Source organism: Aquila chrysaetos, chromosome Z (assembly GCF_900496995.4).
Source record: "Aquila chrysaetos chrysaetos chromosome Z, bAquChr1.4, whole genome shotgun sequence".
Taxonomy (NCBI): Eukaryota; Metazoa; Chordata; class Aves; order Accipitriformes; family Accipitridae; genus Aquila; species Aquila chrysaetos.
The window spans coordinates 27,836,434-27,863,557 of NC_044030.1; the positions used below are offsets into that span (position 1 = coordinate 27,836,434).

General features: G+C 42.1%; 1 protein-coding gene and 1 long non-coding RNA gene across 10 annotated transcripts in view; one reads left to right on the forward strand and one right to left on the reverse strand.

Moving 5' to 3' along the window:
* PAM (peptidylglycine alpha-amidating monooxygenase) overlaps positions 1-6,928 on the reverse strand; it is an 83,019-nt gene extending 76,091 nt beyond the window's left edge. For all 9 annotated transcript variants that reach the window (XM_030003940.1, XM_030003939.1, XM_030003938.1 and 6 more), the window contains exons 1-2: positions 6,529-6,928; positions 5,236-5,356 (exon numbers count right to left, since the gene is read on the reverse strand). In XM_030003940.1, the coding sequence (XP_029859800.1) occupies positions 5,236-5,356; positions 6,529-6,620 (213 nt within the window). In that variant the 5' untranslated portion in view covers positions 6,621-6,928. The remainder of the gene's footprint in view (positions 1-5,235; positions 5,357-6,528) is intronic.
* Positions 6,929-6,932: 4 nt separating this feature from the next.
* LOC115336614 overlaps positions 6,933-27,124 on the forward strand; it is an 80,664-nt gene continuing 60,472 nt past the window's right edge. The window contains exons 1-2 of the long non-coding RNA XR_003921846.2: positions 6,933-7,046; positions 11,154-11,164. This is a non-coding gene — a long non-coding RNA (uncharacterized LOC115336614). The remainder of the gene's footprint in view (positions 7,047-11,153; positions 11,165-27,124) is intronic.

Genomic DNA, 27,124 nt, shown 5'->3' on the forward strand with positions numbered 1-27,124 from the left:
ACAAGCAGTTTAAAAAAAAAATAAATAAAAAAGACTTGCAAATTCCACTAGACAAGAACCCCTCCATCCACAACCCTTCCACACTAACAATATCCAAATATTGTTTTGGATACCAAATAACAACATCTTTTACCACTTTTTTATGCCTTTAGCAATATTCATGAAGTTTCAAGTGTACATTTAAGAACTCAGCCAATGCTGTACCAAAATTAATTTACCAATGAAAAGTCTGTTCAGCCTCAAACATAGTAGTAATTAATTAAAAAACCCAAACTATTATTTATGAACAAAATTACTTCAGATAGAGTTTTAATTGCACTATAATTTTTTATCATTATTTCTTATTTGATTGGTAACAACCACAGATATTCACAGCAGCAAAACCATGTTACCAGCAGAATAACCATGTTTACCCCACATTCTTAATAATGCTTTCACAAAATAGCGTTCAATTTGCTTAACGGTATTGGGGTTTGTATCTGAAATTTAAAATTTTTAAAATGAGTTGGTCCCATCCCTTCTTGGAAGGAAAAACATACAGCTTCCCATTTAAATAATAAGTCCTAACATACTGGTAATTTGCTGTGCAGAGGGATAATTTTCTTATAATTACCTTAAGTATACAAAAATTATTATAGAACTTTTCCCTCAGAAATGAAAAAGCCCTTCAGTCTTCCTCTCCACAGCTCTTAGATGTCCTCCACCCTTCAGCAGCACACCAAAATTACTTTTCACATGATATGTTAGTTGCATTTTCCCTACTGTGCAATTGGAATAATTATTAAGAAAAAACCAGACTAAGTACTGCAGATATTGTTTCCCCCACTTATGAGAGGTGGTATTGTTCAAAAGTACCAACGTTTATTAACTGAGCTGGAGAGCTATTATACCTCACTGATTTCCAGGTTTATATTGCTTGAATATACATTTCAGTGCCCCTGTTCATAAGGAGCACTTGGAACAGTTTCACATGAATGTTCATGTTTGGTACTTGTGACAAAAGAACGCACAACTTCAGGGCAGATTCTGCAAAGTTAGCACACTCCTAAGCCACATAAGGGGCTGGTTCTCATTGATTCACCCACAGGGCAGCTGCAGCTACAGCATGTAAGACAAACTCCCACCCCCTCTCTCCCCAAACCCCCAAAGTCACTACGAGTCTAGTACCTCATTGCAAAAAAATGCAGGTTTTTTGACAACCCCTCCCACAGCCTTGATAACATGAGATATATATGAATTTAATTTTATGCAACTAACCTACCAATACAAGGACAGATGTTAAACTTGGCTCCAGCCATTTGCAAATCATTCCACCGAGAATTATGCCACCTCCACCATTATAAGGTGCTACCTATGCAAACCATACAAAATCATTTGGGCTTTCTTTTCCCTCCTCCTCCTGTTGGAAATGTGAACATATTTCCTCCATGAACCACGTGAATATTTTACAGAGTTTAAGCTGTATGTTATCTGTATGCCCCTACATTAAGAGAATTCAGTGATTCCTACAGTGATCACTCCAAAACAACAACGTGAATGCTCATAATCAAGGTACAACCTCACTGGTAGTACCAAAAATTCATGTCAGTTTCAGGGAATACATGCATATGGTTGGACTTCTTGGAATCCAAAGAGATTAATTTTCAGTACCTGTTTTCAATAAGAACTATCTGGGAAGCTGGAGTATCAAAGACCTTGGAAAACAAAATTAAATACAACTGTCTACAGTGGTGCTATGGAACAACTCAACTCAGCAGCAGTACTATTTCAGAAGGTCCCTTTCTTTTTCCAGCCTGGAGATACTTCTGACTAAACAACCAGTAACTCCAGCCCTTGCAGAACAATTCTTACATTACATGAACCTTCTGACTGTCTGTCTACTGCAGGTCACACTGGTCATCAATTGTAAACAAAGAACTGGTTAGTTACATTAGACATCTTTGTGTTAGCTAGTTGTGACTCTAGATAAGAAATGTGACTGACGTGTGCGTAACACCAAGAGAAAAAGAGGCCAGAGGAATTCTGTTTATGAGGTCTCCTGGAAGTACTAACCTGTGGCCAAACAGTGAATTGAGAATTTATAGCAATCCAGCTGAAACAAGATTTTCTTCTCACAAAAAATGTATGACAAAGAAGAGACGGCAAAGAACATACTGCTCTAAAGATACTGTTTTGTTCTCTAGAATTTAACTCATTCACAACTTCTGCACTAATTTCTGCTCCTCTTTTTTTTTTCTTCTCCTGCCTTTCCCACATAAATTGTTATACTTGAGAACGCAGGAACTGCAATTAGTCATAACCAAAACAGTGACATACCTCCAGAAAGCCCTTAATAAAGCATTTTAGCAATTTCATTTGTCCTCTTGCTCTTTGGTTTATTTTTGCATCTTTCATGAATAGAGATAAACTTGCAGATAGACCCTGGAAGCAGAAACCTATATATCATAGAGCATCTTGAGTTGGAAGAGACCCATAAGAATCATTGAGCCTAACTCCCAACTTACAGTCTTATATAAACATCAGTGTGGACAACTTGAACTCACAGCAGATCCACAGTTGCTAAATACATCTGCCCACAATTAGGGCCAAGAGGTACATGAAGAAGATAGTGAGCTCGAAGGAAGCCTCTACAGAAGAATTTCCTCTCTAAAGAGGATTCTTCCCTTCCATGTTCTTTCTGCCAAAAAAATAAACTAATGGCACTAGAGCTACAAAGCTCTTGGTTATCTCCTTCTGTGAACTGCAAGAAAATGAAGATTGTCTTTTCTGCCATTGCTTCTTGCTGAGTATATCAGTGTTTAACTTGTCTAAATGGGAACAAAGTTTCCTGTACAGTTAGCGTGGGACACTGTGCAAGGAAGAAGGGAAAGGAGAAGAAGGGCAAGTGAGACCAAGAAAGGAAAACAAAAGCTAGACTTAAAAGTATATAAGGCTAGTTATTGATTATTTTCACTTACCTTTTTAGGAATTAACTTGGCAAGTTGCTTTCTGTTGCTGTCTTCCCCTGTCCTTCACCCAAATCTACACTAGACTGTACAATTTCAGTTTATTGTGTACACAAAGGCTGTTGGCTATAGGTGCATGTGAATGTGAAAAGTAGTATGTCCTCTCTACTAACTACCACAGCCTTTTGTTGGTGGTGTTGGGTTTTGGTTTTCTTTTTTTTAATAGGAATCTGAAGTGACTGATCCCTTCATATGTGTTTCCTAGCTCTTCAGCTAATGGATCCTCAGGTAAAATCAATAAAACATAATTACAAATGTGCACCTGGATGAGCTGAGAGTACTTCTCACTCTTTCTGAAAGAGAAGTTTAGTATTTTGCTGCAGACAAATAAAATCTAGTAGAAACTATATTTCTGTTTTGCACTCATTGGAATGACACCACTTACTCTAAATTACATGTTCCAGAGGGGTGCTCCCCAATAACTGAAAACCTCATTTTCCCTTCAGTATTTTTTGAAAGTGCTATCTGCAACAATGAGTCATCATCTACTGCAGCACAACATCCTGCTCTTTCCAAGCATCTGCAGCCCTCTAAAAGAGACACAGGGTCTTTTAATGACATATATAATTCCCTGCATTGCAAAAAACCCCCATTAATCATTGTTTATCTTGTTTAATGAAACTACATGTGAAAATGAAAGTAGATTCTCAGACTTTTATGCAAATCTTAAAAATGCTAACGTTAATATTAAAAATCTTAATTATTGTCTTCATTTTTACTCACTTGGCTCATTAGAAGATAAGCAACTTCAAACCTGAAGGAGTATACCATTATAACCTGTTTACAGTAGCCTTCCTGGAGTATTTTAAGGGTTTAAAATACTGGGTCAAAAGTATTACCCTTATAAAATGCTTTTTGCTTGGTTTTGCTCAGCTTGCCAACGTTGCAGCAATGTTCAATTTAATGTATCTAAATTCACAGAGGCATCATCTGAGAGTTGGTGGAAACTGCAACTCTAAATAAATGTATGTCTTACTAGCACAGCTGGAAATATTTCACTTTAATAAAACTCATATTCTCATATTCCTTGTTTTAATAAACATCAGTAATTCAGTTTATGAAACCAACACTTTACGAATAAAATTAATCAGATGAAAAGATTTTTCTCTTATTTGAGATTACTTTTCTGTTTCCTACTTTTCTCTGGTCATACATATACCTATAAAAGTTACCCTGGTTTTTTTTGTTTTTTTATGGGAGTGGTATTGTAAACAAGGCTTTATTTTCCTAGCTTATAAAAAAAAAAGTGTCAAAAAGTGCTTTGGGTTTGTGTGGTGGGGTTTTGGTAGCAGGGCAGGGGCTGCAGGGGCGGCTCCTGTGAGAAGCTGCTAGAAGCTTCTCCGGCTCCAAGTTGGACCCGCCTCTGGCCAATGCCGACCCAATCAGCGACGGTGGTAGTGCCTCTGGGATAACAGATTTAAAGAAGGGGAAATCTGCAGCAAAGAGGGAAGTGGGATGTGAGAGAACCCCCTCTGCATACAGCAAGGTCAGTGAAGAAGGAGGGGGAAGAGGTGCGCCAGAGGAGGGGATGCCCCTGCAGCCCGTGGTGAGACAGCAGGCTGTCCCCCTGCAGCCCATGGAGGGGAGCGGGTGAGCAGATGCCCACCTGCAGCCCCTGGAGAGCCCACATCAGAGCTGGGGGATGCCCCCAAAGATGGCCATGACTCCATGGGAAAGCCCGTGCTGGAGCAGTCTGTGACTAAAGGACTGCAGCCTGTGGGAAGGACTCATGTTGGAGAAGTTCATGGAGAACTGTCTCCCATGGGAGGGACTCCATGCTGGAGCAGGGGAAGAATGAATCCTCCCCCTGAGGAGGAAGGAGCGGCAGAGACAATGTGTGATGAGCTGACCCCAACCCCCATCCCCTGTTCCTCTGCGCCGCCAGTGGGAGGAAGTAGAGAGAACCAGGAGTGGAGTTGAGCTGGGAAGGAGGGAGGGGTGGGGGGAAGGTGTTCTAAGATTTGGTTTTACTTCTCAGTATATTTGTTTTAATTTGATATATAGCAAATTAAATTGATTTTGTTTCTTCACCAAGTTGAGCCTGTCTTTCGCCCGTGACTGTACATGGGGAGTGATCCCTCCCTGTCCTTGTCTTGACCCATGAGCTTTTCTCTATATTTTCTCCTCATCCCACCTGGGCTGGGTGGGAGGAGTGAGCAAAGGGCTTTGTGGTGCTTTGTTACCGGCTGGGCTTAAACCACGACAAATAGAAAAACTGTATTTCTCTCACCTGCTTAGGCGTCACCCCAGGCATGCGAATGTCCAATGCAAAATCTGATAGACCAAGCGAAATCACCGTCCGGTCGCTTCCAAGGCATTCACTGGAAAGACATCTGGTGGTGTCTTTATACCTTAAAAAGAAAGAGGAAAGATTTTTAAAAATACTGATTTTTGTTACATCTTTCTAAAAAGAAGGGTCTTCAGAACTAGTAAAGAAGTTTGACAATGCTGAGTCGCTCCAGGAGTGATCTGGAAATTTAAGTCCTTCCTGAGCTGAGGAAAACATCTTAGTTATCAAGCACTTACTGAAGTAGTTCCTCTGAGCGATCAGACAGACTAGTTCAGAAAACATTAGCTGAAAATGCAATCTGTCATCTCATCTAAATAATTGTCTGAGGTACATGGATGTACAAATGGAGAACTAATTCACTAGAAAATGTCAAGCACTGTTAATCATTCACAACACTTTTGGGTTTTTTTTAAGACTATGTACCTGATATATAATTCAATACAGATTAATTTTAAATAATGTGTAAAGGGGAAATTTTTAATTCCAACACCACAACATTTATAGCAACTCCTATTATAAGTAGCAAAGTAAAACAGTAAGTTTTACAACTTCACATGAATATCAAATTCTGTATTGAATGCAATGTGTAAACAAATTGTAAAAAAATGTAAGCACTGTAAGGAACTAAATTGTGAGACACCTGAAACATGATGCAACATTGATACAAATTTTGAACATGTACATTCATGTACATGAATACATAAATACAGAAGCGACATGGTAACTACAGTGCCCAATATACCTCACAAACAGTAAACCACTTTTTTGGAGAGCTAGGAGGCTACTTCTCTACACTAGCTTAAAGTCCACCTATGCAATTCTGCATTCACACACACACCCCCTCCCAGTTTCCCAGGACTGGCCTGTTTTAAGCTAGTTGATGCTTTCTCGTTAAAACATCATTTTATGCTGCAAGCTAACTTGAGCAGCTGAAATATATTTACTCCTTATGTAGTCTCAAATACATCTGTGGTGTTATCTAAAAAGTTCTATTAATTGTTGTTTTATCATCCTAAATTCACATTTTATAGAGCAACCTATGGATAAAACAAGAGTTTCTGTCTTCAATACGACAGGAGTGCCATTTCAAAATTGCAGAAAGAAAATTCAGAGTAAGCAAGCAAAACTGAACAAATACCATATGCATTTTTATCTAGGACATGCTTTTCCATACTTCCATCATCGTAAGTGACTGCATGCATTCAACACATAAGGTCTTCCTATATAACCCACCTCTTGAAGACAGAAAGTGGGCTTCTGAAACCCAAACAGATGTTTTGAAAAACCAAAAACAGTATTAGCAGGTTGTTAACAAGGCCAGCCATGTCCACCCTGCTGTTCCTGCCCTGATTAAGTGAGCAGAAAAAGGGCAGTGCCGTTCTATTGGCTGTGATGCTGACAATTAGGTGGCAGAAGCAGCAGAATCAATTCACCACTTCATTATTATGTGCTCTGTGGGCATCCTCCAGCTTCGGACAGATCATCTGTCTTGGAAGGTGATGCGCTGTAAATCAGGAAGATAGATGATGCTATGTTGTCTTTATTATTAGCTGTAAAAGTGTGTTGACGAATCTTCCCTTGCAGACAGATGGCACTGTATTTCTGTCCACTTAAGGAGCTGAAAAGTAGTAGCACTCCTGATGCTTTCTCCCCAGGTTGCGCAGTTAAATCTGCACGTTACTTATCAATCCACAGTGCCGGAGACTCCAAGTGGCATCACAGAAACCAGCGTCAGTCATCCTTCAGAACCTGTAAAAATAGAAGCAGATAAAGCATGACTAACACATTACAGCATTAGTTCTCAGCAAATCCCTGTTGAGGCATTTTAATACATTAGTAAGTTCTTTCACAAGCTTTAGCCCAACCCAGTGAAGATTGCACCAAGTCTGTTGATTCCTCCTTTTCCTCCTTTTCTTCCCCTTCTTTTCCTTCCCTCCCATCCATGCAGGGTCAGAAACTGACACATTTCATATTGATACACAAAACACACTTTCAAACACATTTTACATGACAGGAAGAAATATATAAACCCCTCAATATGCAAAAGGCAAAGCATGGAGTATTTCACAGATACTAACACTAATATAATGTGTTCTACGAGCAGCAAAAAAAAGCCTAACGCTGACATGACAAGAAACAAGGTTTGTAAATTTTATCAACTATCACTAAATGTTTCTGCACATATTGCACGCTGGGAGAATATTTTACTTTTAATACAACCTGTAATACACCATTATGCCATTACGGTATCTGTTTCTCATGTACTTTAGTTACTTTTTATATCAATTTCAGAAAATTGGTACAAATTATTTTAAATACTGCAACAAGAACTACTGAGATCAGACTGCTTTATATTAGTTGAATAGTTTTCTATCCTTTCATATATTGAGGTTATATCAGCGTAAATTATTATTCTCCTCATTGCTTTTACTTCAAATGTTCTTACTTCCTCATTTTAGTTTATGCAGCATTTTAATTTCAAAATTTTAAGTTTGTTTATAAGTATGCTAGAAAATCACACCATGTGTACTGAAGATATCTAGTATTTTTCTTGAGCATTCCACTTCCGGCAGAAGAAAAATTTCAAGTCATAATGAAAATCAAAATCTTTAAAATGTATTATTTAGTAATTATTTTAAGATAAATATTCATAGGAAAAACCAACCCAAACCCAACTGTCTCCCTGCCCCTGGAACACATACTCAAAATACTGCTATAAGAACAAAATAAAAAAGAAGAATTCTGACATGAAACATGATTAAATTCATGTGTTTTACGAAAAATCAATCCCATCTCAGGACACATGTACCGAAAAGGCTTCTTATGAAACAAAAGTGCTGATACATAGACTAAGAAGCCATGCTGGCCACTTGCCTGTTGTTTAGCAGCTACACTAGATTTGCATTGAACTATTTGTAAGATTTAAAAACCTGATTACATTAATCATCATTAAACTTGCATATTTTATTCATTGAAGGATTACACAAAATATTCAGTCACAAACAACTAAAAATAGACTTCATCTTAGTTTTCAGCTCACCAAAAACATGCCAAAGCTGTCCAAAATCATTCATGCAAGCAACGATACAGGCCTAATTCCTTTTTTCAATGTAAATTTCCATGTCTTCACTTCTGTGATCTAAATCATCTTCACTAGTGAACTACGGAAAGCTGCAACACATTTAAGGGTCTGTGCTATGATGAAAATCAAAAACCATTTAAAAAAAAAAAGACAAGTGTGATATGCTTCACAAAAAGTTAAGAACTATAAAACCAGAAGGCTTCATTACTTTTACTCTTAAGGTATAATTATGCAATAATAACTGCTCAGCATCTTTGTTAGCTGTCTGGCTGGAAGTTCTAGTACTTTTTTTATTTGTATAACCCAAGAAATGATGCCTTTATTTTAAGAACAGAGGCAGAAGAAATACCCTGGATTTTAACATACACAGAATTACAACATTCTGACTTAATTTTCTGGAATATGGAAAGATATTTTCCAATGACTAGAAATAAAAACAAACGCTTAATTTTTGCCAGCTTTAAGAAGTCTGAGATTGGTTACATCAAGTCTGTTACAAACATCTACCTGATATACTAATTAATAAAAGAAAGCTACTGAGAAATGTGATCATTAATAGTCCCTCCGCATCTGAAATATGAGGGTTTCTTTGCAGCAGCTTTCAATTCTCACTGCACAGTTAAGCATGGTAACAGCAAAAATCACCAGAACACACCTTAATGTTACAGAGGAACATCTGACGATTCATGGCTTTTAGAATGCTGACCACAAGAGAGGGGAAAAAAAAAAAAAAGAATCATAATCTGGAATTATCTAAAAAAGCAAAGAAATTAAATGTGCAGTGAGATCAATACATGTATGCCTAACATCTGCACATTCTACTTTAAAAAATGGGCCAATTTAATGCATAAGCTTTGTTTTTAACTAGTTTCATCAACTGGATAGATACGAAATGGATAAGAGTTTAATGCACCTGGTACTTAAGATTAGACTTCTGCACAAACAAATTTTAAATTTGGGAGAAAAGAAGAAAAAGAAAAAAAAAAAAAGGTAGCACTATCCTGAAGAGATTTCAATGTAATTTTAAGTACGATGCAACACATAAGAATACCAGAGAACAAGGAAAAAAATCGAGGGAGAGAGATTCAATAATAAGGTTACACAGTTACTTAGGTTCATTATGTGGACATCTTGATACCACTGTTTTGCTTTTAATTTGGGGTAAGAGATCCCAAGGGAACAGAAGAAGTGAAGTAAAAAAGACATAATTAATGACAAAGACTAGAGTGAGAGGAGAGAAAGGGAGATGAAAATTAGATTGGGCAATATAAGTACGTTATTTTATCCCACATGTCCCACCCAGACACAGCAGAAAACAATTATATAAAACAAGGGAGTGAAGAAAAACAAAACAGCCAACAGCAACTAGCACGAAGACATCTTACTGAATAGGCTGAGGAGAAAAAAAAAAAAAGAAAAAACAGTGGCCAAGAAGGTGGAATTCAAAATACAATTCAAAATAGCACGCAAAATGAAGTAACAATATTACAATGTGTTGTTATACAAATTAAACAGTGAGTCTTTTAAAAGAATAGGAATTAAATGATCAATTTCCAAAAATCAACTACAGAAGAAGAAAGCTCTGTATTAACCACAGGTTCATAAAGCTCATTATAATAATTTCTCATTTTCAGTTTAGTCACTAGAACTTTTTATATACAGTACCAAGTGAACAAGACAGAAGCAGGAACCTCACTTTCAACCACTAACCTTAAAAAGAAAAAAAAAAAAGATGGTCATAGCTTATGGGGATTGATATGAAAGTCTGTCACAGGTGGTAATTTCTCCTAACTGAATCTCTTTTCTTGTTTCTTATGCATTGCAATCATGGAATTGAGCAAGGATTACCTGAGTTCTGCCTTCAGCTAGAGCAGAGAGTCCACATTTCATCTTAGACAAAACTTTAACGCTTAAGCAACAATTGTGTACACAAACAATAGCCAGTTCAACAAATGAATTGAAGCTAGGCCTCCAAGTTGAAGCACTTTGGTTCCAGTAACACAGGAAAAATCAGTATGTTGTGGGATCAGCTTAGGGAGTCATTAATGCACTAAATACAGCCACTTACGGCACTTTGGTCAAAGATGAATTTGGCAAGAAGCTGTCAAATTAGACAACCTCTTGAGCCTCAACATCAGTAAAAAAATATCTCACAAAACAGTTAGGTATCTAGGGGTTGCGAGAGCAATTATCAGAAACACAGATGTATACTGCTGATGACACCAGACTGGGAGGAGTGGCTGATACACCAGAAGGTCATGCTGCCATCCAGAGGGACCTCAACAGGCTGCAGAAATGGCCTAACAGCAACCTCACAGAGTCCAACAAGGGGAAGGAAGTGCAAAGTCCTGCGCCTGGAGAGGAACAACCCCAGCCACCAGTACATGCTGGGGGCCACCCAGCTGGAAAGCAGCTTGGCAGAAAAGGCCTCAGAGGTCCTTGTGAACACCAGGCTGAACATGAGCCAGCAATGTGCCCTTGCTGCAAAGAAGGCTAATGGTATCCTTGGCTGTGTTAGCCAAAGTACTGTAAGCAGGTCAAGGGAGGTGATCCTTCCCCTCTACTCACCACTGGTGAGGCCACACCTGCAGTATTGTGTCCAGTTCTGGGCTTCCCAGCACAAGAGAGACATGGACATACTGGAGAAAGTCCAAGGAAGGGCCATGAAGATGATGAAGGCACTGGAGCATCTCTCTTAAGAGGAAAGGCTGAGAGAGCTGGAACTGTTCAGCCCAGAGAAGAAAAGGATCAGGGGCATCTCAGAGTGTGCAAAGAGGATGAAGCCAAGTGACAGCTTGTTTAGTATCTTTATCAATGGTCTGGATGAGGGCATCAAGCGCACCCTCACCAAGTCTGCAGCTGACACCAAGCTGGGCGGGAGTATTGATCTGCTTGAGGGAACGAAGGCTCTACAGAGGGGTGTGGACAGGCTGGATTGATGGGCAAAGGCCAATTGTATGAGATTCAACAAGGCCAAGTGCCAGGTCCTGCACCTGGGTCACAAAAAAACCATGCAATGCTACAGGCTTGGGGAAGAGTGGCTGGAAAGCTGCCCAGCAGAAAAAGACCTGGGGGTGCTGGTTGACAGCCGGCTGAATATGAGCCAGCAGTGTGCCCAGGTGGCCAAGAAGGCCAACAGCATCCTGGCCTGTATCAGAAATAGTGTGGCCAGCAGGAGCAGGGAGGTGATTGCTCCCCTGTACTCTGCACTGGTGAGGCCTCACCTTGAATACTGTGTTCAGTTTTGGGCCTCTCACTACAACCTTATTGCTCTCTACAACTACCTTAAAGGAGGTTGTAGTGAGGTGGGTGTCGGTCTCTTCTCTCAAGTAACAAGTGATAGGACGAGAGAAAACAGCCTTAAGTGGCATCAGGGGAGGTTTCAATTGGATATTAGGAAAAATTTCTTCACCAAAAGGGTTATCAAACATTGAAACGGGCTGCTCAGGGAAGTGCTTGTCACCATCTGTCGTGGTTTCAGCCCAGCCGGTAACAAAGCACCACGCAGCACGAGAGGGGGGCTCGCTCACTCTGCCCCGCCGGCCATGGTGGGATAAGGAGAAATATAAAGGCAGGCTCATGGGTCGAGATAAGGACTGGGAGGGATCACTCACCACTTATGGTCATGGGCAAAAGACAGGCTCAACTTGGCGAAGAAACAAAATCAATTTAATTTACTTGTCTCTGCTGCTCCTTCCTCCTCAGGGGGAGGACTCCTCACTTGTCCCCTGCTTCAGCGTTGGGTCCCTCCCACAGGAGACAGTCCTCCATGAACTTCTCCAGCGTGGGTCCTTTCCACAGGCTGCAGTTCCTCACAAAATTCCCTGGCATGGGTCCTTTCCGCGGGCCGATCTTCAGTCACAAAATCCTGCAGCGCTGGCTTTCCCATTGGAGTCATGGCCATCTTTGGGAGCCTCCGCTTCACCATTCACCTCCATGGGCTGCAGAGGGACAGCCTGCCGTCTCATCACGGGCTGCAGGGGCATCACCTCCTCCCCCTCCTTCTTCACTGACCTTGCTGTCTGCAGAGATGTTCCTCTCACATTCCAATCCCCCTACTCACTGCAGGTTCCCCTTCTTAAATCTGTTGTCCCGGAGGCGCTACCACCATCACTGATGGGCTCGGCCTTGGCCAGAGGCGGGTCTGACTTGGAGCCGGGGAAGCTTCTGGCAGCTTCCCACAGGAACCACTCCTGCAGCGTCCGCGCCCCCCCCCCCCCCCCCCCCCCGCCCCCGCTACCAAAAAAACCCGCGCCACACAAACTCATAACACCATCCCTGGAGGTATTTAAAAGAAGTGTAGATGTGGCACTTAGGGACATGGTTTAGTGGTGGACTTTGTAGTGTTAGGTTAACGGTTGGACTCGATGATCTTAAGGGTTTTTTCCAACCTAAATAATTCTATGATTCTATTCTACAACAGGACCAGAGTCAATGGGCCCAAACTGAAATACAGGAGGTTCCCTCTGGGCATCAGGAAACACTTTTTCATTGTGAGGGTGACAGAGCACTGGGACAGACTGCCCAGAGAGGTTGTGGAGTCTCCATTCCTTGAGATACTCAAGAGCCATCTGGACATGGTCCTGGGCACCCAGCTGTAGGTGGCCATGCTTCAGCATGGGTGGATGGACCAGATGACCTCTGGAGGTCCCTTAATCTCAACCATTCCATGAGTCTGTGACAATAAATTCTTTCAACCTTTAAAAATAATACATAAGGCCAGTTCAGTATAGCAATTAAAAGTAGCAAACCAATTTGAGAGAAACAGATGGCAGGTGATGTGGATAAGGGGTTACAACCATGCAAGTTCTAGCATTCTCCATGACATGAAGAAGGTAAAAGGCACCAAGGATTTTCCCTTTGGATTGTGGTGGCAGATGATGAGAACTTTCTATGTCCAAACTCGGATTTCTTAGTTACTTTTACAACTCCACTGCCCACACAGTGCAATGAATGGGTAAGAAAACGCTGGGAAAGCCAAGAAAATTCTCCTCAGGTAAGCTGCGTTTACAGCTTAAAATTCTTTGGCCACCAATGAAACCATGATTACAGAAAACAGGGCCTATGTAACTTTTAATGCAGTGTATGGTCAAACAAATATACCCCTATATTTAGAGGTTTTGGTTTTTTCTAAGTAAGTATCAAAAATGTCGTGACTTCTGTGTCATGTTTTTACCAAACTTTTTGGATTAAATAATACATTTATCACGTTAGAAAATTCTTCCTTAAAGCTTTGTTACATTGTTTGTGGAGAACTGTTTACTTTCCTTGTAGCATTTTTTTTACATAGTTTTACAGGAAAACATTTAGAACATGACTATAAATCATCCAAAAACTAAGGAGTTTTTTTAGCGTAGAAGCTGCTACTTCAAACTAGACTTCATTGGCCTGTTTCTCCAAAAAGAGTTAAAGATAAATTTTCACCATATACCTAAACCATTATAATTGTAGGCTGCCTTGTATTTTCCTCCTCCTCTTGCTCTGCATTGATTCAGGAAGCTGATGCCCTCCCCACTGCTCACCCTGGTGGTGTGTTAATTATCGATCGGATCAACCAGTCAATGTGCCAGCAGGCAGCTGCTGTACTTCTATCCCAAAAGAAATGGTGTGAGCATGCAGGTGGGGCTGGAAAGGAACCCCCTGTTTTCGCAGCAATCCACACCAGATTTGGTGTAATATTAAAGACACTTTTTTAAAATGAGAATTTTAAGTTGTCAAATATAGTTTGCTTCTTGGTTTAACTTAGATTTTACAAATTCCTATCTTCTGCTACTGAAACATTTTTCAGATATGGATACCAAAGGAAAAAAAAGAGGAAAACGATTGCTCTTACTGTTGTTTTTATGAACAACCTTTCCTAAAATTTGATCTGCTGAGCGTAAGTATGGTGCATATTTTTAAAAGAAATATTTCATGATGATAGGAAACCTATTGTCCACTCCATCAGAGGAAGCACAGTATTTATACATTGAATAAAGAACTGTGACTTGAATTTTCTTGTATGTATTACAGCAGTGAAATTGCATGCTTTCTAAATGGATTTACTCTTTGCATGCTTTCTGAGTATATTGAAATTGGACAATGTATATTTCTTTTCTCTTTGACTAGCAGTATTAAATGAACATTTGTGTTAAGCAGTGCTTAAAAGGACAGTTTATAAGGGCAACATGATTTATGAAAACAGCTGAATATCTGAATATCTAAACTTATTTTGAGGGATTTTGCTGACCTGCTAATCTTTTATACAACATTCATTTGTTAAATGAATCATTTTTTATGGGTTTCCTACCGGTAAAGTAAGTTCTAATTCCTATCTGAAGATAGGCTATCTGTACCGAGAAAATCAATAAAGCAAAATCCTTCAAATGCTCTCTCAGTTCAGTAGGTATGGAGAGCTTTACCTACTAGACAGTTTTCTTTTGAAATTAATTGAAGTTTTATACAGTAAAGAAACAGACGATGAAGAACTGTAATTTACACTCTGCCTTTCCCTTTTGGAGATCAACAGGTTCACAACATGACTTGCAGGGTCCTAACTACTGCAAGGAGTGAGAATCGCAAAGATATCATAAACCCTATCACCTCAAACCATAAGCAAACCCTGTTCACTGAACAATAAAGGAAAAATTCAAATCATACTTAGTAGGCAACTCATACAGCCATTGTAGTCATGGAAATCAGAAACAAAAGGATGTAAGAAAACAGGTTTTAAGATGTGTTTATGCAAAGAAGGAACAAGGACATTACTTCCAGGGGGATTAGGCAAAAAAAAAAGCTTAGCATCCTCTACTAATTTAAAGAATAAATAGAAATTAAAACCAGCCTCAGAATTCTTTTGTGAGCATCAGGAAATGCATGAGGAAAAAGAGAAAAACCAAGAGAAGCAAACCCAGCACAACTCCAGGTATCAGAATTGCTGTCATCCCAGGCTCCAAGCTCTGCCCACAGCTGCTGTCCTCAAGTGTCTCCAAGATGACTGAAAGACGTAAACTTCAAAGCCTAAGCAGACCTGATTTTGTCAGATCAACTTCTAGAATAATTTTCACCTGATTTTGTCAGATCAACTTCTAGTATAATTTTCTAGACAGTGAAAACAGAAGAAAATGTGTCATAAAAAAAGATGCAAAAAAGTTTAACTGCTACTTCACAATGTGATCTTACCAAGCAGCCTTTGCTTAAGACTTGCTTATCTGCCAACAAGTAGAACTGTCCTAGGACTATATACCTAGTCACATTTTCTCCCCTTTCCGAAAGTAAGACAGACAAATACCACTCCTCAAAACAATGCACGCTCTCAGGTGTGAGACAAAGAAATAACTGAAAAAGAAGGAAATTTAATACCACATAATCCAGAGATCCAAGCCTGTGTGTTTCAGACCAAAATAAAACTAGTTTTCTTGGAAATCCTGGAAACTTAAATCAATTTCTGAATTGTAAGCTGAGATTTTCAAAATGCAATACACAACTCAAGGTAAGATTTTTAGTCATTTTCTCCATCACCATACTGTAAACTATTAGCTATAAACTTGTTTAAGAATGAGGAACTGTACTTTTGATAGAACAGAAATATATGTAAGCAAACCACCACACAAAATCCCTTCTTGCTCATATTAATATAAATGTCCTTACCTTACTAAAACACCAGAAGATTTCAAGCACAAATTCACTTTTATAACCTGATTTTTCATTCTTGCACATCCACAGGCTAGAAAGCCCTATAGTCAAACATCAGGAACGTTGCATGTCTTTTTGGAAAGTCTAAGAATGTAAGGCTTTTAATTTTTTTTTTTCCCCATCACCTTTAAGAATTAAGAACAGTCACAATTTGCTAACTCAATAATCATTACTAAATTGATAACAAAATCTTTTATAATTCTGAAGCATAAACTCATGCAACTGCTTGAAACACTCCCTACTAAAACAGTGAAACATCCTTTTCTTCTTGTGGGAGTCACAGACATTTTTCAGAAGTCTGAAGACCAGAGAGAGCATGTGTTAGTTCTCCCATTCTGTATTTTAATTGCATTTGAAAAGCATTTTATTCACAATAAATCACCTTGTAATCCTTCTGTTTTGACAGGTGCCCTGGGTTCAGCTAGGATAAAGCTAAATTTTCACAAGAAGCTGGGAGGGGACACAGCCAGGATAGCTGACCTGAACCAGCCAAGGGAATATTCAATGCCATACAATGTCATGCTCAGTATATATATATATAGGAGACCTGGCCAGGGCGAACAGGGATTGCAGCTCTGGAGCGGTCTGAGCATTGGGTTCCAGGTGGTAAGCAACTGCATTGTGCATCACTCTCTTCATACATTCTTTTATTAGTATTATTGTTGTTACTTTTTCTCTCCTTGTGTTGTCCTTCCTTATCTCAACCCATGAGTTTTTTACCTTTTTTCTTCCAATTCTCCTCCCCATCCCACCAGAAGCAGGAATGGGGAGGAGTGAGCGAGTGGTGCTTAGCTACCGGCTGGGCCTAAATCACGACAGTCCTTTTCAGCGCCCAACGTGGGGCACAAGGGGTTGAGATAAGGACAGATCTGACCAGAGCATGTTAAAACAAATTTGTTATATGCAGTTCTTATATTAGTTAAATAGTCGCTAGTCACAATGTTAGTTCATTTGTTCACATGGTAGTGTTAAGTAAATTCTTATATGCACTATGCATTCCCTGTGGTGATGTTTATCACCTCTGGGAGAGGGATCAGGACTATCATTTTGCTGCACTGGGTCATGTTGACTTATGATTTGATTACATCACTGGTCATGAGGTTAAGCTGCTATATGTATGTGGCATTGTGTCACGCCCACACCTCGGGTGCCTTCTTGCAGAATTTGTTACTAATCGCACCCAATCTATGGGGAACATGGGGGGATACTTTCTCCTGTTCTTTCACCTCCCCTTTCTCCTTCAGGCTGATTACAACAGCTTTTGAAAATTTTGAATATCCTTGGGATGTTCAAGCCAGCATGCTCTTATTGCTGTGTCTCCTGAATGCATCTCAGGTCTTGCTTAGGGTTACAAAAAAATTTTCAAGAATACCACCCGGAGATCTGCCTCAAGGCTGGATAGTCACGAGTGGCATGGCATGTGGGAGAATATGGGCAGGTATCTAGAGAAATTCTCACCTCTGATGGTTGGAACTTCACTCCTGAACAACTACAGGACCCTGATGAAGTGGTAGAGTATTTAAAAGAAAAACGCTGTGGCTATTCCAAAGAGGTACAACTTACTGCACTGTGCTGGGCCCTGGCCAGCATCTACCAAACACTGCTCGATATTATGCAAACCCTCAGGGGGAAGGGAGGGAAAACAGACCAACAGGCACTGCAGCTACTCCAACCCTCGTGACAAGCACTGCAGCGACCCCAATCCCGGTGACAGGCACTGCAGCAGCTGAACCAGAGAACCAACCTGTACTGGTATCAGTCACCCACACACAGAAGAAACACACAAAAAAATCAGTTCTCTTAGTGAGGGATGAAGGTGAGCCAGGATCAAGAGAACAGGAGGAAGAGGCAGAACCTGAAATAATCAGCTGATCTCTATCCCTGAGTGAGCTGCGAGATATGTGAAAGGATTTTGGTTGCCATCCAGGTGAGCACATTATTACATGGCTGCTTTGATGCTGGGATAATGGGGCCAGTAGTTTGGAATTAGAGGGTAGGGAAGCCAAGCTGCCAGGATCCCTGTCTAGGGAGGGGGGCATTGACAAGGCAATTGGAAAAAAGACACAAGTCCTCAGCCTCTCTGGAGGCAACTTCTGTCAGGTTTGAAGCAAAGGTACCCCTTCAATGAATATGTTACATGTCACCAAGGCAGGTGGACTACCATGGAGAGAGGCATCCAGTACCTGAGGAAATTAGCCATGCTGGAGGTGATTTATAATGATCCATATAATGAGCAGTTACCCACACATCCAGATGAAGTCCAGTGCACACAACCCATGTGGCAGTAGTTTCTACAAAGTGCACCACCGTTGTATGCCAACTCATTGGCAGTAATGTCTCAGAAAGGTGAGGGACAAGCAGTGGATGAAGTGGCTGGCCAACTCCAGCAATAGGAAGGAAGTCTCTCTTCCTCCTTACAGGCCTGGGTCTTGGCTGTGGAGAAACTGCCAGACATGCTAGCTGAGAAACTGTCCCGAGAATTCCAGTGATTCAAGGATAAGTTCTGCCCCGCCCCCACTGTATGGGCCCATATCTTAGCTATTAGGAGTAAGCACTCCTCTGCTCAAGAGAGAGGATATAGAAGGTATGCACCACGGGGTACACTGTGGTTTTACCTGTGTGACCATGGAGAGGACATGAGGGAGTTGGACGGAAAACCTACTTCATTTGACCCTAGAGGCAGGGGTACATGACTTGCAAGGAAAAAAAATCACAAAAGGGGTAAAATGCTGCTCCAGTTTCCAGACGGTAGTTCCCCAGGCAGAGTAGAAGGGCTGATCTCACTTCTGATCCTCTTGGAGGGACTTCTGATTCATGTTTACCAAAAGTGATTAACGAATACTATGACCAGGATTAGAGGGGCCTGGCCTCCATCCAGGTGGAGGAAAGGGACAACCGAGTCTACTGGACAGTGTGGATTTAATGGCCTGGAACATCAGACCCACAGGAATATAAGGCTCTAGTGGATACCAGTGCACAATGTACCCTAGTGCCATCAAGCTATAAAGGGACAGAACCTATCTGTATTTCTGCAGTGACAGGGGGATCCCAACAGCTAACTATATTGGAAGCTGAGGTGAGTTTAACTGGGAATGAGTGGCATAAACACCCCATTCTGACTGGCCCAGAGGTCCTGTGCATCCTTGGCCTACCTCCTACCTCAGGAGAGGGTACTTCAAGGACCCAAAAGGGTACTGGTGGGCCTTTGATATAGCTGCATTGGAGATGAAGGAAACTGAACAGCTGTCCACCTTGCCTGGCCTCTCAGAGGACGCTATGGTTGAGGGGTTCCTGAGGATTGAAGAACAACAGGTGCCAATTGCTACCACAACAGTGCACGGGTGGCAATATTGCACCAACTGAAATTCTCCGATTCCCATTCATAAGCTGTTTCGTTGACTGGAGAGCCAAGGAGTGATCAGCAAAACTCTCTCACCCTTTAACGTATCACCAGTGCAAAAGTCTAATGGATAGTGGAGACTAAGAGTGGACTGTTGTGGCCTGAATGAAGTCACGCCACCGCTGAGTGCTGCTGTTCCGGATATGCTAGAACTTCAATACGAACTAGAGTCAAAGGCAGCCAAGTGGTACACCACAACTGATATTACTAATGTGTTTTTCTCAATCCCTCTGGCAGCAGAGAGCTGGCCACAGTTTGCTTTCACTTGGTGGGGTATCCAGTACATGTGGAACTGACTGTCCCACGGGTGGAAACACAGCCATGGACTGATCCAGGCTGCACTGGAAAAAGGTGAAGCTCTGGAACACCTGCAACACATTAATGACATCATTGTATGGGGCAACACGGCAGAAGAAGTTTTTGAGAAAGGGGAGAAAAGAACCCAAATCCTTCTAAAAGTTGGTTTTGCCATAAAAGAAAGTAAAGTCAAGGGACCTGCACAGGAGACCCAGTTCTTAGGAATAAAATGGGAAGACAGACATTGTCAGATCCCAATGGATGTGATCAACAAAATAGCAGCTATGTCCCCACCGACTAATAAAAAGGAAACACAGGCTTTCTTAGGTGTTGGGGGCTTTTGGAGAATGCATATTCCAGATCACAGTCTGATTGTAAGCCCTCTCTATCAAGTGACCCGGAAGAAGAACAATTTTAAATGGGGGCCTGAGCAACGACAAGCCTTTGAGCAAATTAAGCAGGAGATTGTTCATGCAGTAGCTCTCCGGCCAGTCCGGGCAGGACAAGATGTTAAAAATGTGCTCTACACTGCAGCTGGGGAGAATGGCCCTACCTGGAGCCTCTGGCAGAAAGCACCTGGGGAGACCCGAGGCCGACCCCTGGGGTTTTGGAGTCAGGCATACAGAGGATCCGAGGCTCGCTATACTCCAACTGAAAAAGAGATATTGGCAGCACATGAAGGAGTTCGAGCTGCCTCAGAAGTGGTTGGTACTGAAACACAGCTCCTCTTAGCACCCCGACTGCTGGTGCTGGGCTGGATGTTCAAAGGGAGGGTCTCCTCTACACACGATGCAACTGATGCCACATGGAGTAAGCAGGTTGCACTGATCACACAACGGGCTCGCATAGGAAACCCCAGTCGCCCAGGAATTTTGGAAATGATCACGGACTGGCCAGAAGGCAAAGATTTCAGAACATCGCCAGAGGAGGTGGTAACATGGGCTGAAGAGGCCCCCCTGTATAATAAACTGCCAGAAAATGAGAGGCAATATGCTCTGTTCACTGATGGGTCCTGTCGCATTGTGGGAAAACATCAGAGGTGGAAGGCTGCTGTATGGAGTCCTATACGACAAGTTGCAGAAACCACTGAAGGAGAAGGTGAGTCAAGTCAGTTTGCAGAGGTGAAAACCATCCAGCTAGCTTTAGACATTGCTGAAAGAGAAAAATGGCCAGTGCTTTATCTCTATACTGACTCACGGATGGTGGCAAATGCCCTGTGGGGGTGGTTACAGCAATGGAAGCAGAGCAAATGGCAGCGCAGAGGCAAACCCATCTGGGCTGCCGCACTGTGGCAAGATATTGCTGCCCGGCTAGAGAAGCTGGTTGTATTAGTTCATCATATAGATGCCCATGTACCTACAAGTTGGGCCACTGAAGAACATCAAAAAAACCAGCAGGTGGATCAGGCTGCCAAGATTGAAGTGTCTCAGGTGGACCTGGACTGGCAACATAAGGTGAGCTATTTGTGGCTCAGTGGGCCCGTGATACCTCAGGCCATCAGGGAAGAGATGCAACATGTAGATGGGCTCCTGATCAAGGGGTGGACTTAACCATGAACACTATCACACAGGTTATCCATGAATGTGAAATGTGCTGCAATCAGGCAAGCTAAACAGTTAAAGCCCCTGTGGTATGGAGGACAATGGCTGAAATATAAATATGGGGAGGCCTGACAGATTGACTATATCACACTCCCAAAAACTCGCCAAGACAAGTGCCATGTGCTTACAATGGTGGAAGCAACCACTGGGTGGCTAGAAACATATCCCGTGCCCCATGCCACTGCCCAGAATACTGTCCTGGGCCTTGAAAAGCAGGTCTTGTGGTGACATGGCACTCCAGAAAAATTTGAGTCAGACAATGGGATTCATTTCCGAAACAACCTCATAGACAGCTGGGCCAAAGAACATGGCATTGAGAGGGTATATCACATTCCCTAATATGCGCCAGCCTCCAGGAAAATTGAACGATACAATGGACTGCTAAAAACTACACTGAGAGCAATGAGGGGTGGGACCTTCAAACATCAGGATACACATTTAGTAAAAGCCACCTCATTAGTTAACACTAGAGGATCTACCAATCGAGCTGGCCCTGCCCAATCAAAACTTCCACGTACTCTAGAAGGGGAAAAAGTCCCCCATAGCACACATGAAGAATATGTTAGGGAAGACAGTCTGGGTTAGTCCTGCCTTGGGCAAAGGCAAACCCATTTGCGGGACTGCTTTTCCTCAATGACCTAGGTGTACTTGGTGGGTGATGCGGAACGATGGGGAAGGTTGATGTGTACCTCAAGGGGATTTGATTTTGGGTGAGAATAATCAGTGAATTAAATTGTATGATGTTAACTGCTGAATAACCTTGCCACCGTATGCCATCACTACTACAGTTGCTATACACCATATCAATGGTATTACAGTAAGAATCACCCAAATCACTGAAGGATGGGCTTTGTTGAAACTGAGCGAAGTGCAGTGGTGATGGAACTTGAGCTAGCTTCAGCAACTAGCACCCAGCAACTTCCTCAAGGTTGACCTCTTCAACCCACAGTCCGTGGGCATGGGCCATGCCAGATAAACCAGCCGCAAGCTCCAGATGCAGCATGCAACAATCCAACACCACACACCATCTCTCCTGCCCTGAAAGACTGTTACAACAGATGGAGCCCCAAAGTCATGGATTAAATGAACTCAACGGACACATTGGAGGGATGGCCCATAGACTAAGGGAATGATATCTCTGTGTGTCTGTATATATATATATATATATATATAAAAAAATATATCTCAAAGACAGGAGAAGTGGTGGTGATTAATTGGAAAGTGTAGGATCTGGGCATGATGTAGATGGTATAGAGCAAGGGGTGGATAATGTCCTGGGTTCAGCTAGGATGAAGTCAATTTTCACAAGAAGCTGGGAGGGGACAGAGCCAGGATAGTTGACCCCAACTAGCCAAAGGGATATTCAATATCATATGACATCATGCTCAGTATATAACCTGGGAGAGCTGGCTGGGATGTGGGGGAGGGGAAGGAGGGATCGTAGCTCGGGAACAGGCTGAACATCAGGTTCCAGGTGGTGAGCAATTGCATTGTGCATCACTCTCTTCATATATTCTTTTATTAGTATTATTGTTGTTACTTCTTCTCTCCTTGTGTTGTCCTATTAAACTGTCCTTATCTCAACCCACAAGTTTTTTACCTTTTTTCTTCCAATTCTCCTCCCATCCCATTGGGTTGGGGAGGAGTGAGCGAGCAGCTGTGTCGTGGTTTCAGCCCAAACGGTAACAAAGGACCACGCAGCCGCTCGCTCACTCCTCCCGCCCCCCTCCGGTGGGATAGGGAGGAGAATCGGAGAAGAGAAAACAAAAAAAACCCTGGAACCTCGAGGGTTGAGATAAGGGCAGTTTACTGGGACAACGCAAAAAAAGCTAAAACAACAACGACGGTACTAATGAAAGAGTATACAGAAAAGAGTGATGCACAGTGCAACTGCTCACCACCCGGGACCCGACGCTCCACCACTTCCCTCACCGAAAGTCGAGAGAGAGCAGGAGAGCCCTCCCCCCGGCCCACTCCCCATTTATATACTGGGCATGATGTCACATGGTATGGAATAGCTCCTTGGCTAGTTCAGGTCAGCTGCCCCGGCTATGCCCCCCCACCTCCCAGGTTCCTGTAAAAATTAACTCTATCCCAGCTGAACCCAGGACAAGCTGCATGGTGCTTAGCTGCTGGCTGGACCTAAACCACAACACTAGGTATCAAAACAGGTAAAAGTCTCTTGTCAAGGAAGATCAACATTTTTCATTGCAAGATGACATCTTGACAAATTGCTAATTTCATATTCTAAAAAAATGAACAAGTTGGATGGTACTAATTACTTGCTTAAAAGGGAAAACACATGAGAAGCCTCTGCTTTCATTTTAATATCCAGATCACTATCAGTAGCACAATGTAATAAGGATAAAGGTTCACTGAAGTGCCCTTTGTTTTCCCTTTGTTATGCAAAAATAGAAAATATTAAAAGGGAGAAAGTTTTAGGCAGTTAGGATTAGCCTCCAAGGATAAAGCAAATGAAAGATCAGTTAAAATATTTAAGTTCAATTACACACTATGTATGAACTATGAATCAAATTCATTTCATGCTCCTTCACTAAGGACTTCAAATCAGGCTCTCTGAATTCCCCGTGTAGAAGGTTGTGCTGGGTTCAGCTGGGATAGAGTTAATTTTTACAGGAACCTGGGAGGTGGGGGGGCATAGCCGGGGCAGCTGACCTGAACTAGCCAAGGAGCTATTCCATACCATGTGACATCATGCTCAGTATATAAATGGGGAGTGGGCCGGGGGAGCTCTCTCGACTTTCGGTGAGGGAAGTGGTGGAGCGGGTGGTAAGCAGTTGCACTGTGCATCACTCCTTTTGTATACTCTTTTATTAGTACCGTTGTTATTGTTGTAACTTTTTTGTTGTTGTTGTCCCAGTAAACTGCCCTTATCTCAACCCTCGAGGTTCCGGTGGGGTTTTTTTGGTGGTTTTTTTTTTTCCTTTATTCTCCTCCGATTCTCCTCCCTATCCCACCGGAGGGGGGCGGGAGGAGTGAGCGAGCGGCTGCGTGGTCCTTTGTTACCGGTTGGGCTGAAACCACGAAAAAGGTATATACTCAAACAAGAGCAAAGCACCATTTTTTTCAGTCAAAATGTGTAGAACTTTGTTAATATGGTGTATTGTATTTACATGGCAAAGCTTTGGTAGTGGGGGGGCTGCAGGGCTAGCTTCTGTGAGAAGACACCAGAAGTTGCCCTATGTCAGACACAGCCAGTTTCAGCCAGCTCCAGGATGGCCCTGCTGCTGGCCAAAGCTAAGCCCACCAGCAACGCTGGTGATGCCTCTGTGATAACTTATTTAACAGAGGGTAAAAAACACTGCACAGCAGCTGGGAGAGAGGAGTGAGAAAAACATGAGAAACAACACTGCAGACACCAAGGTCAGAGAAGGAGGGGGAGGAGGTGCTCCAGGTGCTGGAGAAGAGATTCCTTTACAGCCCATGGAGAAGACCATGGTGAATTAGGCTGTCCCCCTGCAGCCCATGAAGGACCACAGTGGAGCAGATATCCACTCTGTAGCCTGTGGCGGACCCCAAGCCAGAGCAGGTGGATGTACCCTGAAGGAAGCTGTAGTTCCTGAAGGGCTCGCACTGGAGCAGGCTCCTGGCAGCAGCTGCAGCCTGTGGAGAGGAGCCCGTGCAGGAGTAGGCTCCTGGCAGGAGCTACTGCCCATGGGGGACCCATGCTGGAGCAGTCTGTTCCTGAAGGACTGAACCCTGGAAGAGGACTCATGCTGGAGCAGTTTGTGAGAACTGCAGCCCGTGGGAAGGACCCATGTTGGAGAAGGTCATGAAGACTGTATCCCATGGGGGGGGACCCACACTGGAGCAGGGGAAGAGCATGAAGAGGAAAGAGAGGCAGAGAAAGTATTATGAACTGACCAGAATCCCCATTCCCCATTGCCCTGCACCACTCAGGGGGATGAGATAGAAGAGTTAGGAGTGAAGTTGAGCCTGGGAAGAAGGGAGGGGTAGGGGGGAACGTGGTTGTAGATTTTTTTTCTTGTTTCTCATTATCTTACACTGTTTAATTGGCAATAAATTAAATTAATTTCCCCAAAGCTAGTCTGTTTTGCCTGTGACAGTAGTTGGCAAGTGATGTCCCTGTCCTCATTTTGACCCATGAACTTTTCATCACATTATTTCCCCCCCTGCCTTTTTGATGGAGGGGAAGTGATAGAGGGGCTTGGTGGGTACCTGGTGGCCAGCCAAGGTCAACCCACCATGTAGGGTTATTAGTCTATTTTAAACTGGTTCTTTCTAACTAAAATACATTAGGGAGTGATTAGGTGAGCAGCTGAACTCACAGAGCACAGACAACAGGCAATGAAGCACAGCTGCTGCTTGGAGTACCTCTAAACTCAGCCCTACTACACTGCTGATGAGACTGTGGAGCCATGTGAGTTGCTCACTGTCATCAAATAGGACACTTCTCTCCTATCCTCTTTTCCTGTTCCTGGCCACTCCAGGGGGTTTAAACCTAGGGTAGTTTTCTGTCAGATTAGTGGGTTGAACTGTTTCCCAAAGGTACTGGATGAACACAAGCACTAGAAAAAAGAAAGAAACTGCAGTATGTAGCTAGCAGTAAGGACAGCAGCAGGGGTGGGAACCAATTCTACTGCTAGTGAGCTTCTAGCTCTGCTTGGCCATGCAATTGCAACGCACCTTTATGCATGGTGTTCTGCAAATGGCGTTTCCTGGTTCGGTACAACATACTTCTGAGTACACTGCAGTGATTATTTCCACAGTTCCTATTGGCTTAACACCTGAATAGGATGCTGGAACATCCCGTCAATCCAAACACCATCCAAGACATCCCCCCACCCCGCTCTGGAAAAACCCACCTAAATAAATTTTCTTCAAGAGGGGCATACCATTAGACGGATGAGAAAAAGGGAACTACTTTCAAAAAAGGAAAGAAAAGTAGAGTTACTGTTATTTGGGAATGTACTTCGAAAATCAGTTAACCTTACTAAATATCAAAAGGTATGGTTGCTAGGAAAAAAAAAATAAGAAAAATGCATGTTATCAGTGAAGTAGAGTTATGTTATGTTACAGTTTTGTTATAAATGGTCAATACTCTTAGCAGAGTATTTTATTTGAGAGAAATGTAGGGGAGAGGGTTGTTCGCATTCTCCCCCCCCCCCCCAAAAAAAAATACAGAACCATTTTTTCCTTGAATTGTATGTAGTAGGACACTTGTCACAGCCATTCCAGATTTTAATCTGGAATACCCTCCCACAGATTCAGCGTAAGTGATGTAGTTAAACTGAGATTTACAGCATTGTAGCTTCATAAAAATCACAAGCAACTTCATTTAATGGAAATAATTCAACAGAAGTTTGTTAGAGTTCATTACAAAACTGATGTTCTAGTCTTCCCTTGTTCCAAATGGCTCAGATAACAACACCTCCTAATTAAAGATAATGAGAAGAGTGGAAGATGAAAACCAAGTCATTGAATCTAATTCAATTTAGTGTTAGTTAACAACTGAGCAATATAAGACCCATACTAAAAGCAGATAAATGAATTCTCAACTATTATAGTTCTTTTTATGACAAACTTTTTTCTATTTGAATACTGTATTTTTCAAAACTAGTATCCATGAAAGTAATAATTCTGTAAACATAAAAAAAAATGCTTGAAATCTAGCATCTCTAGAAAGAAATTCAGATTTTCAATATCACAAAATACAATAATTCTAATACTAAGTTGTTAGGTATAACTAAGGTAACTGAACACACTAAAATAGACCAGTATTGCAGCAGAACA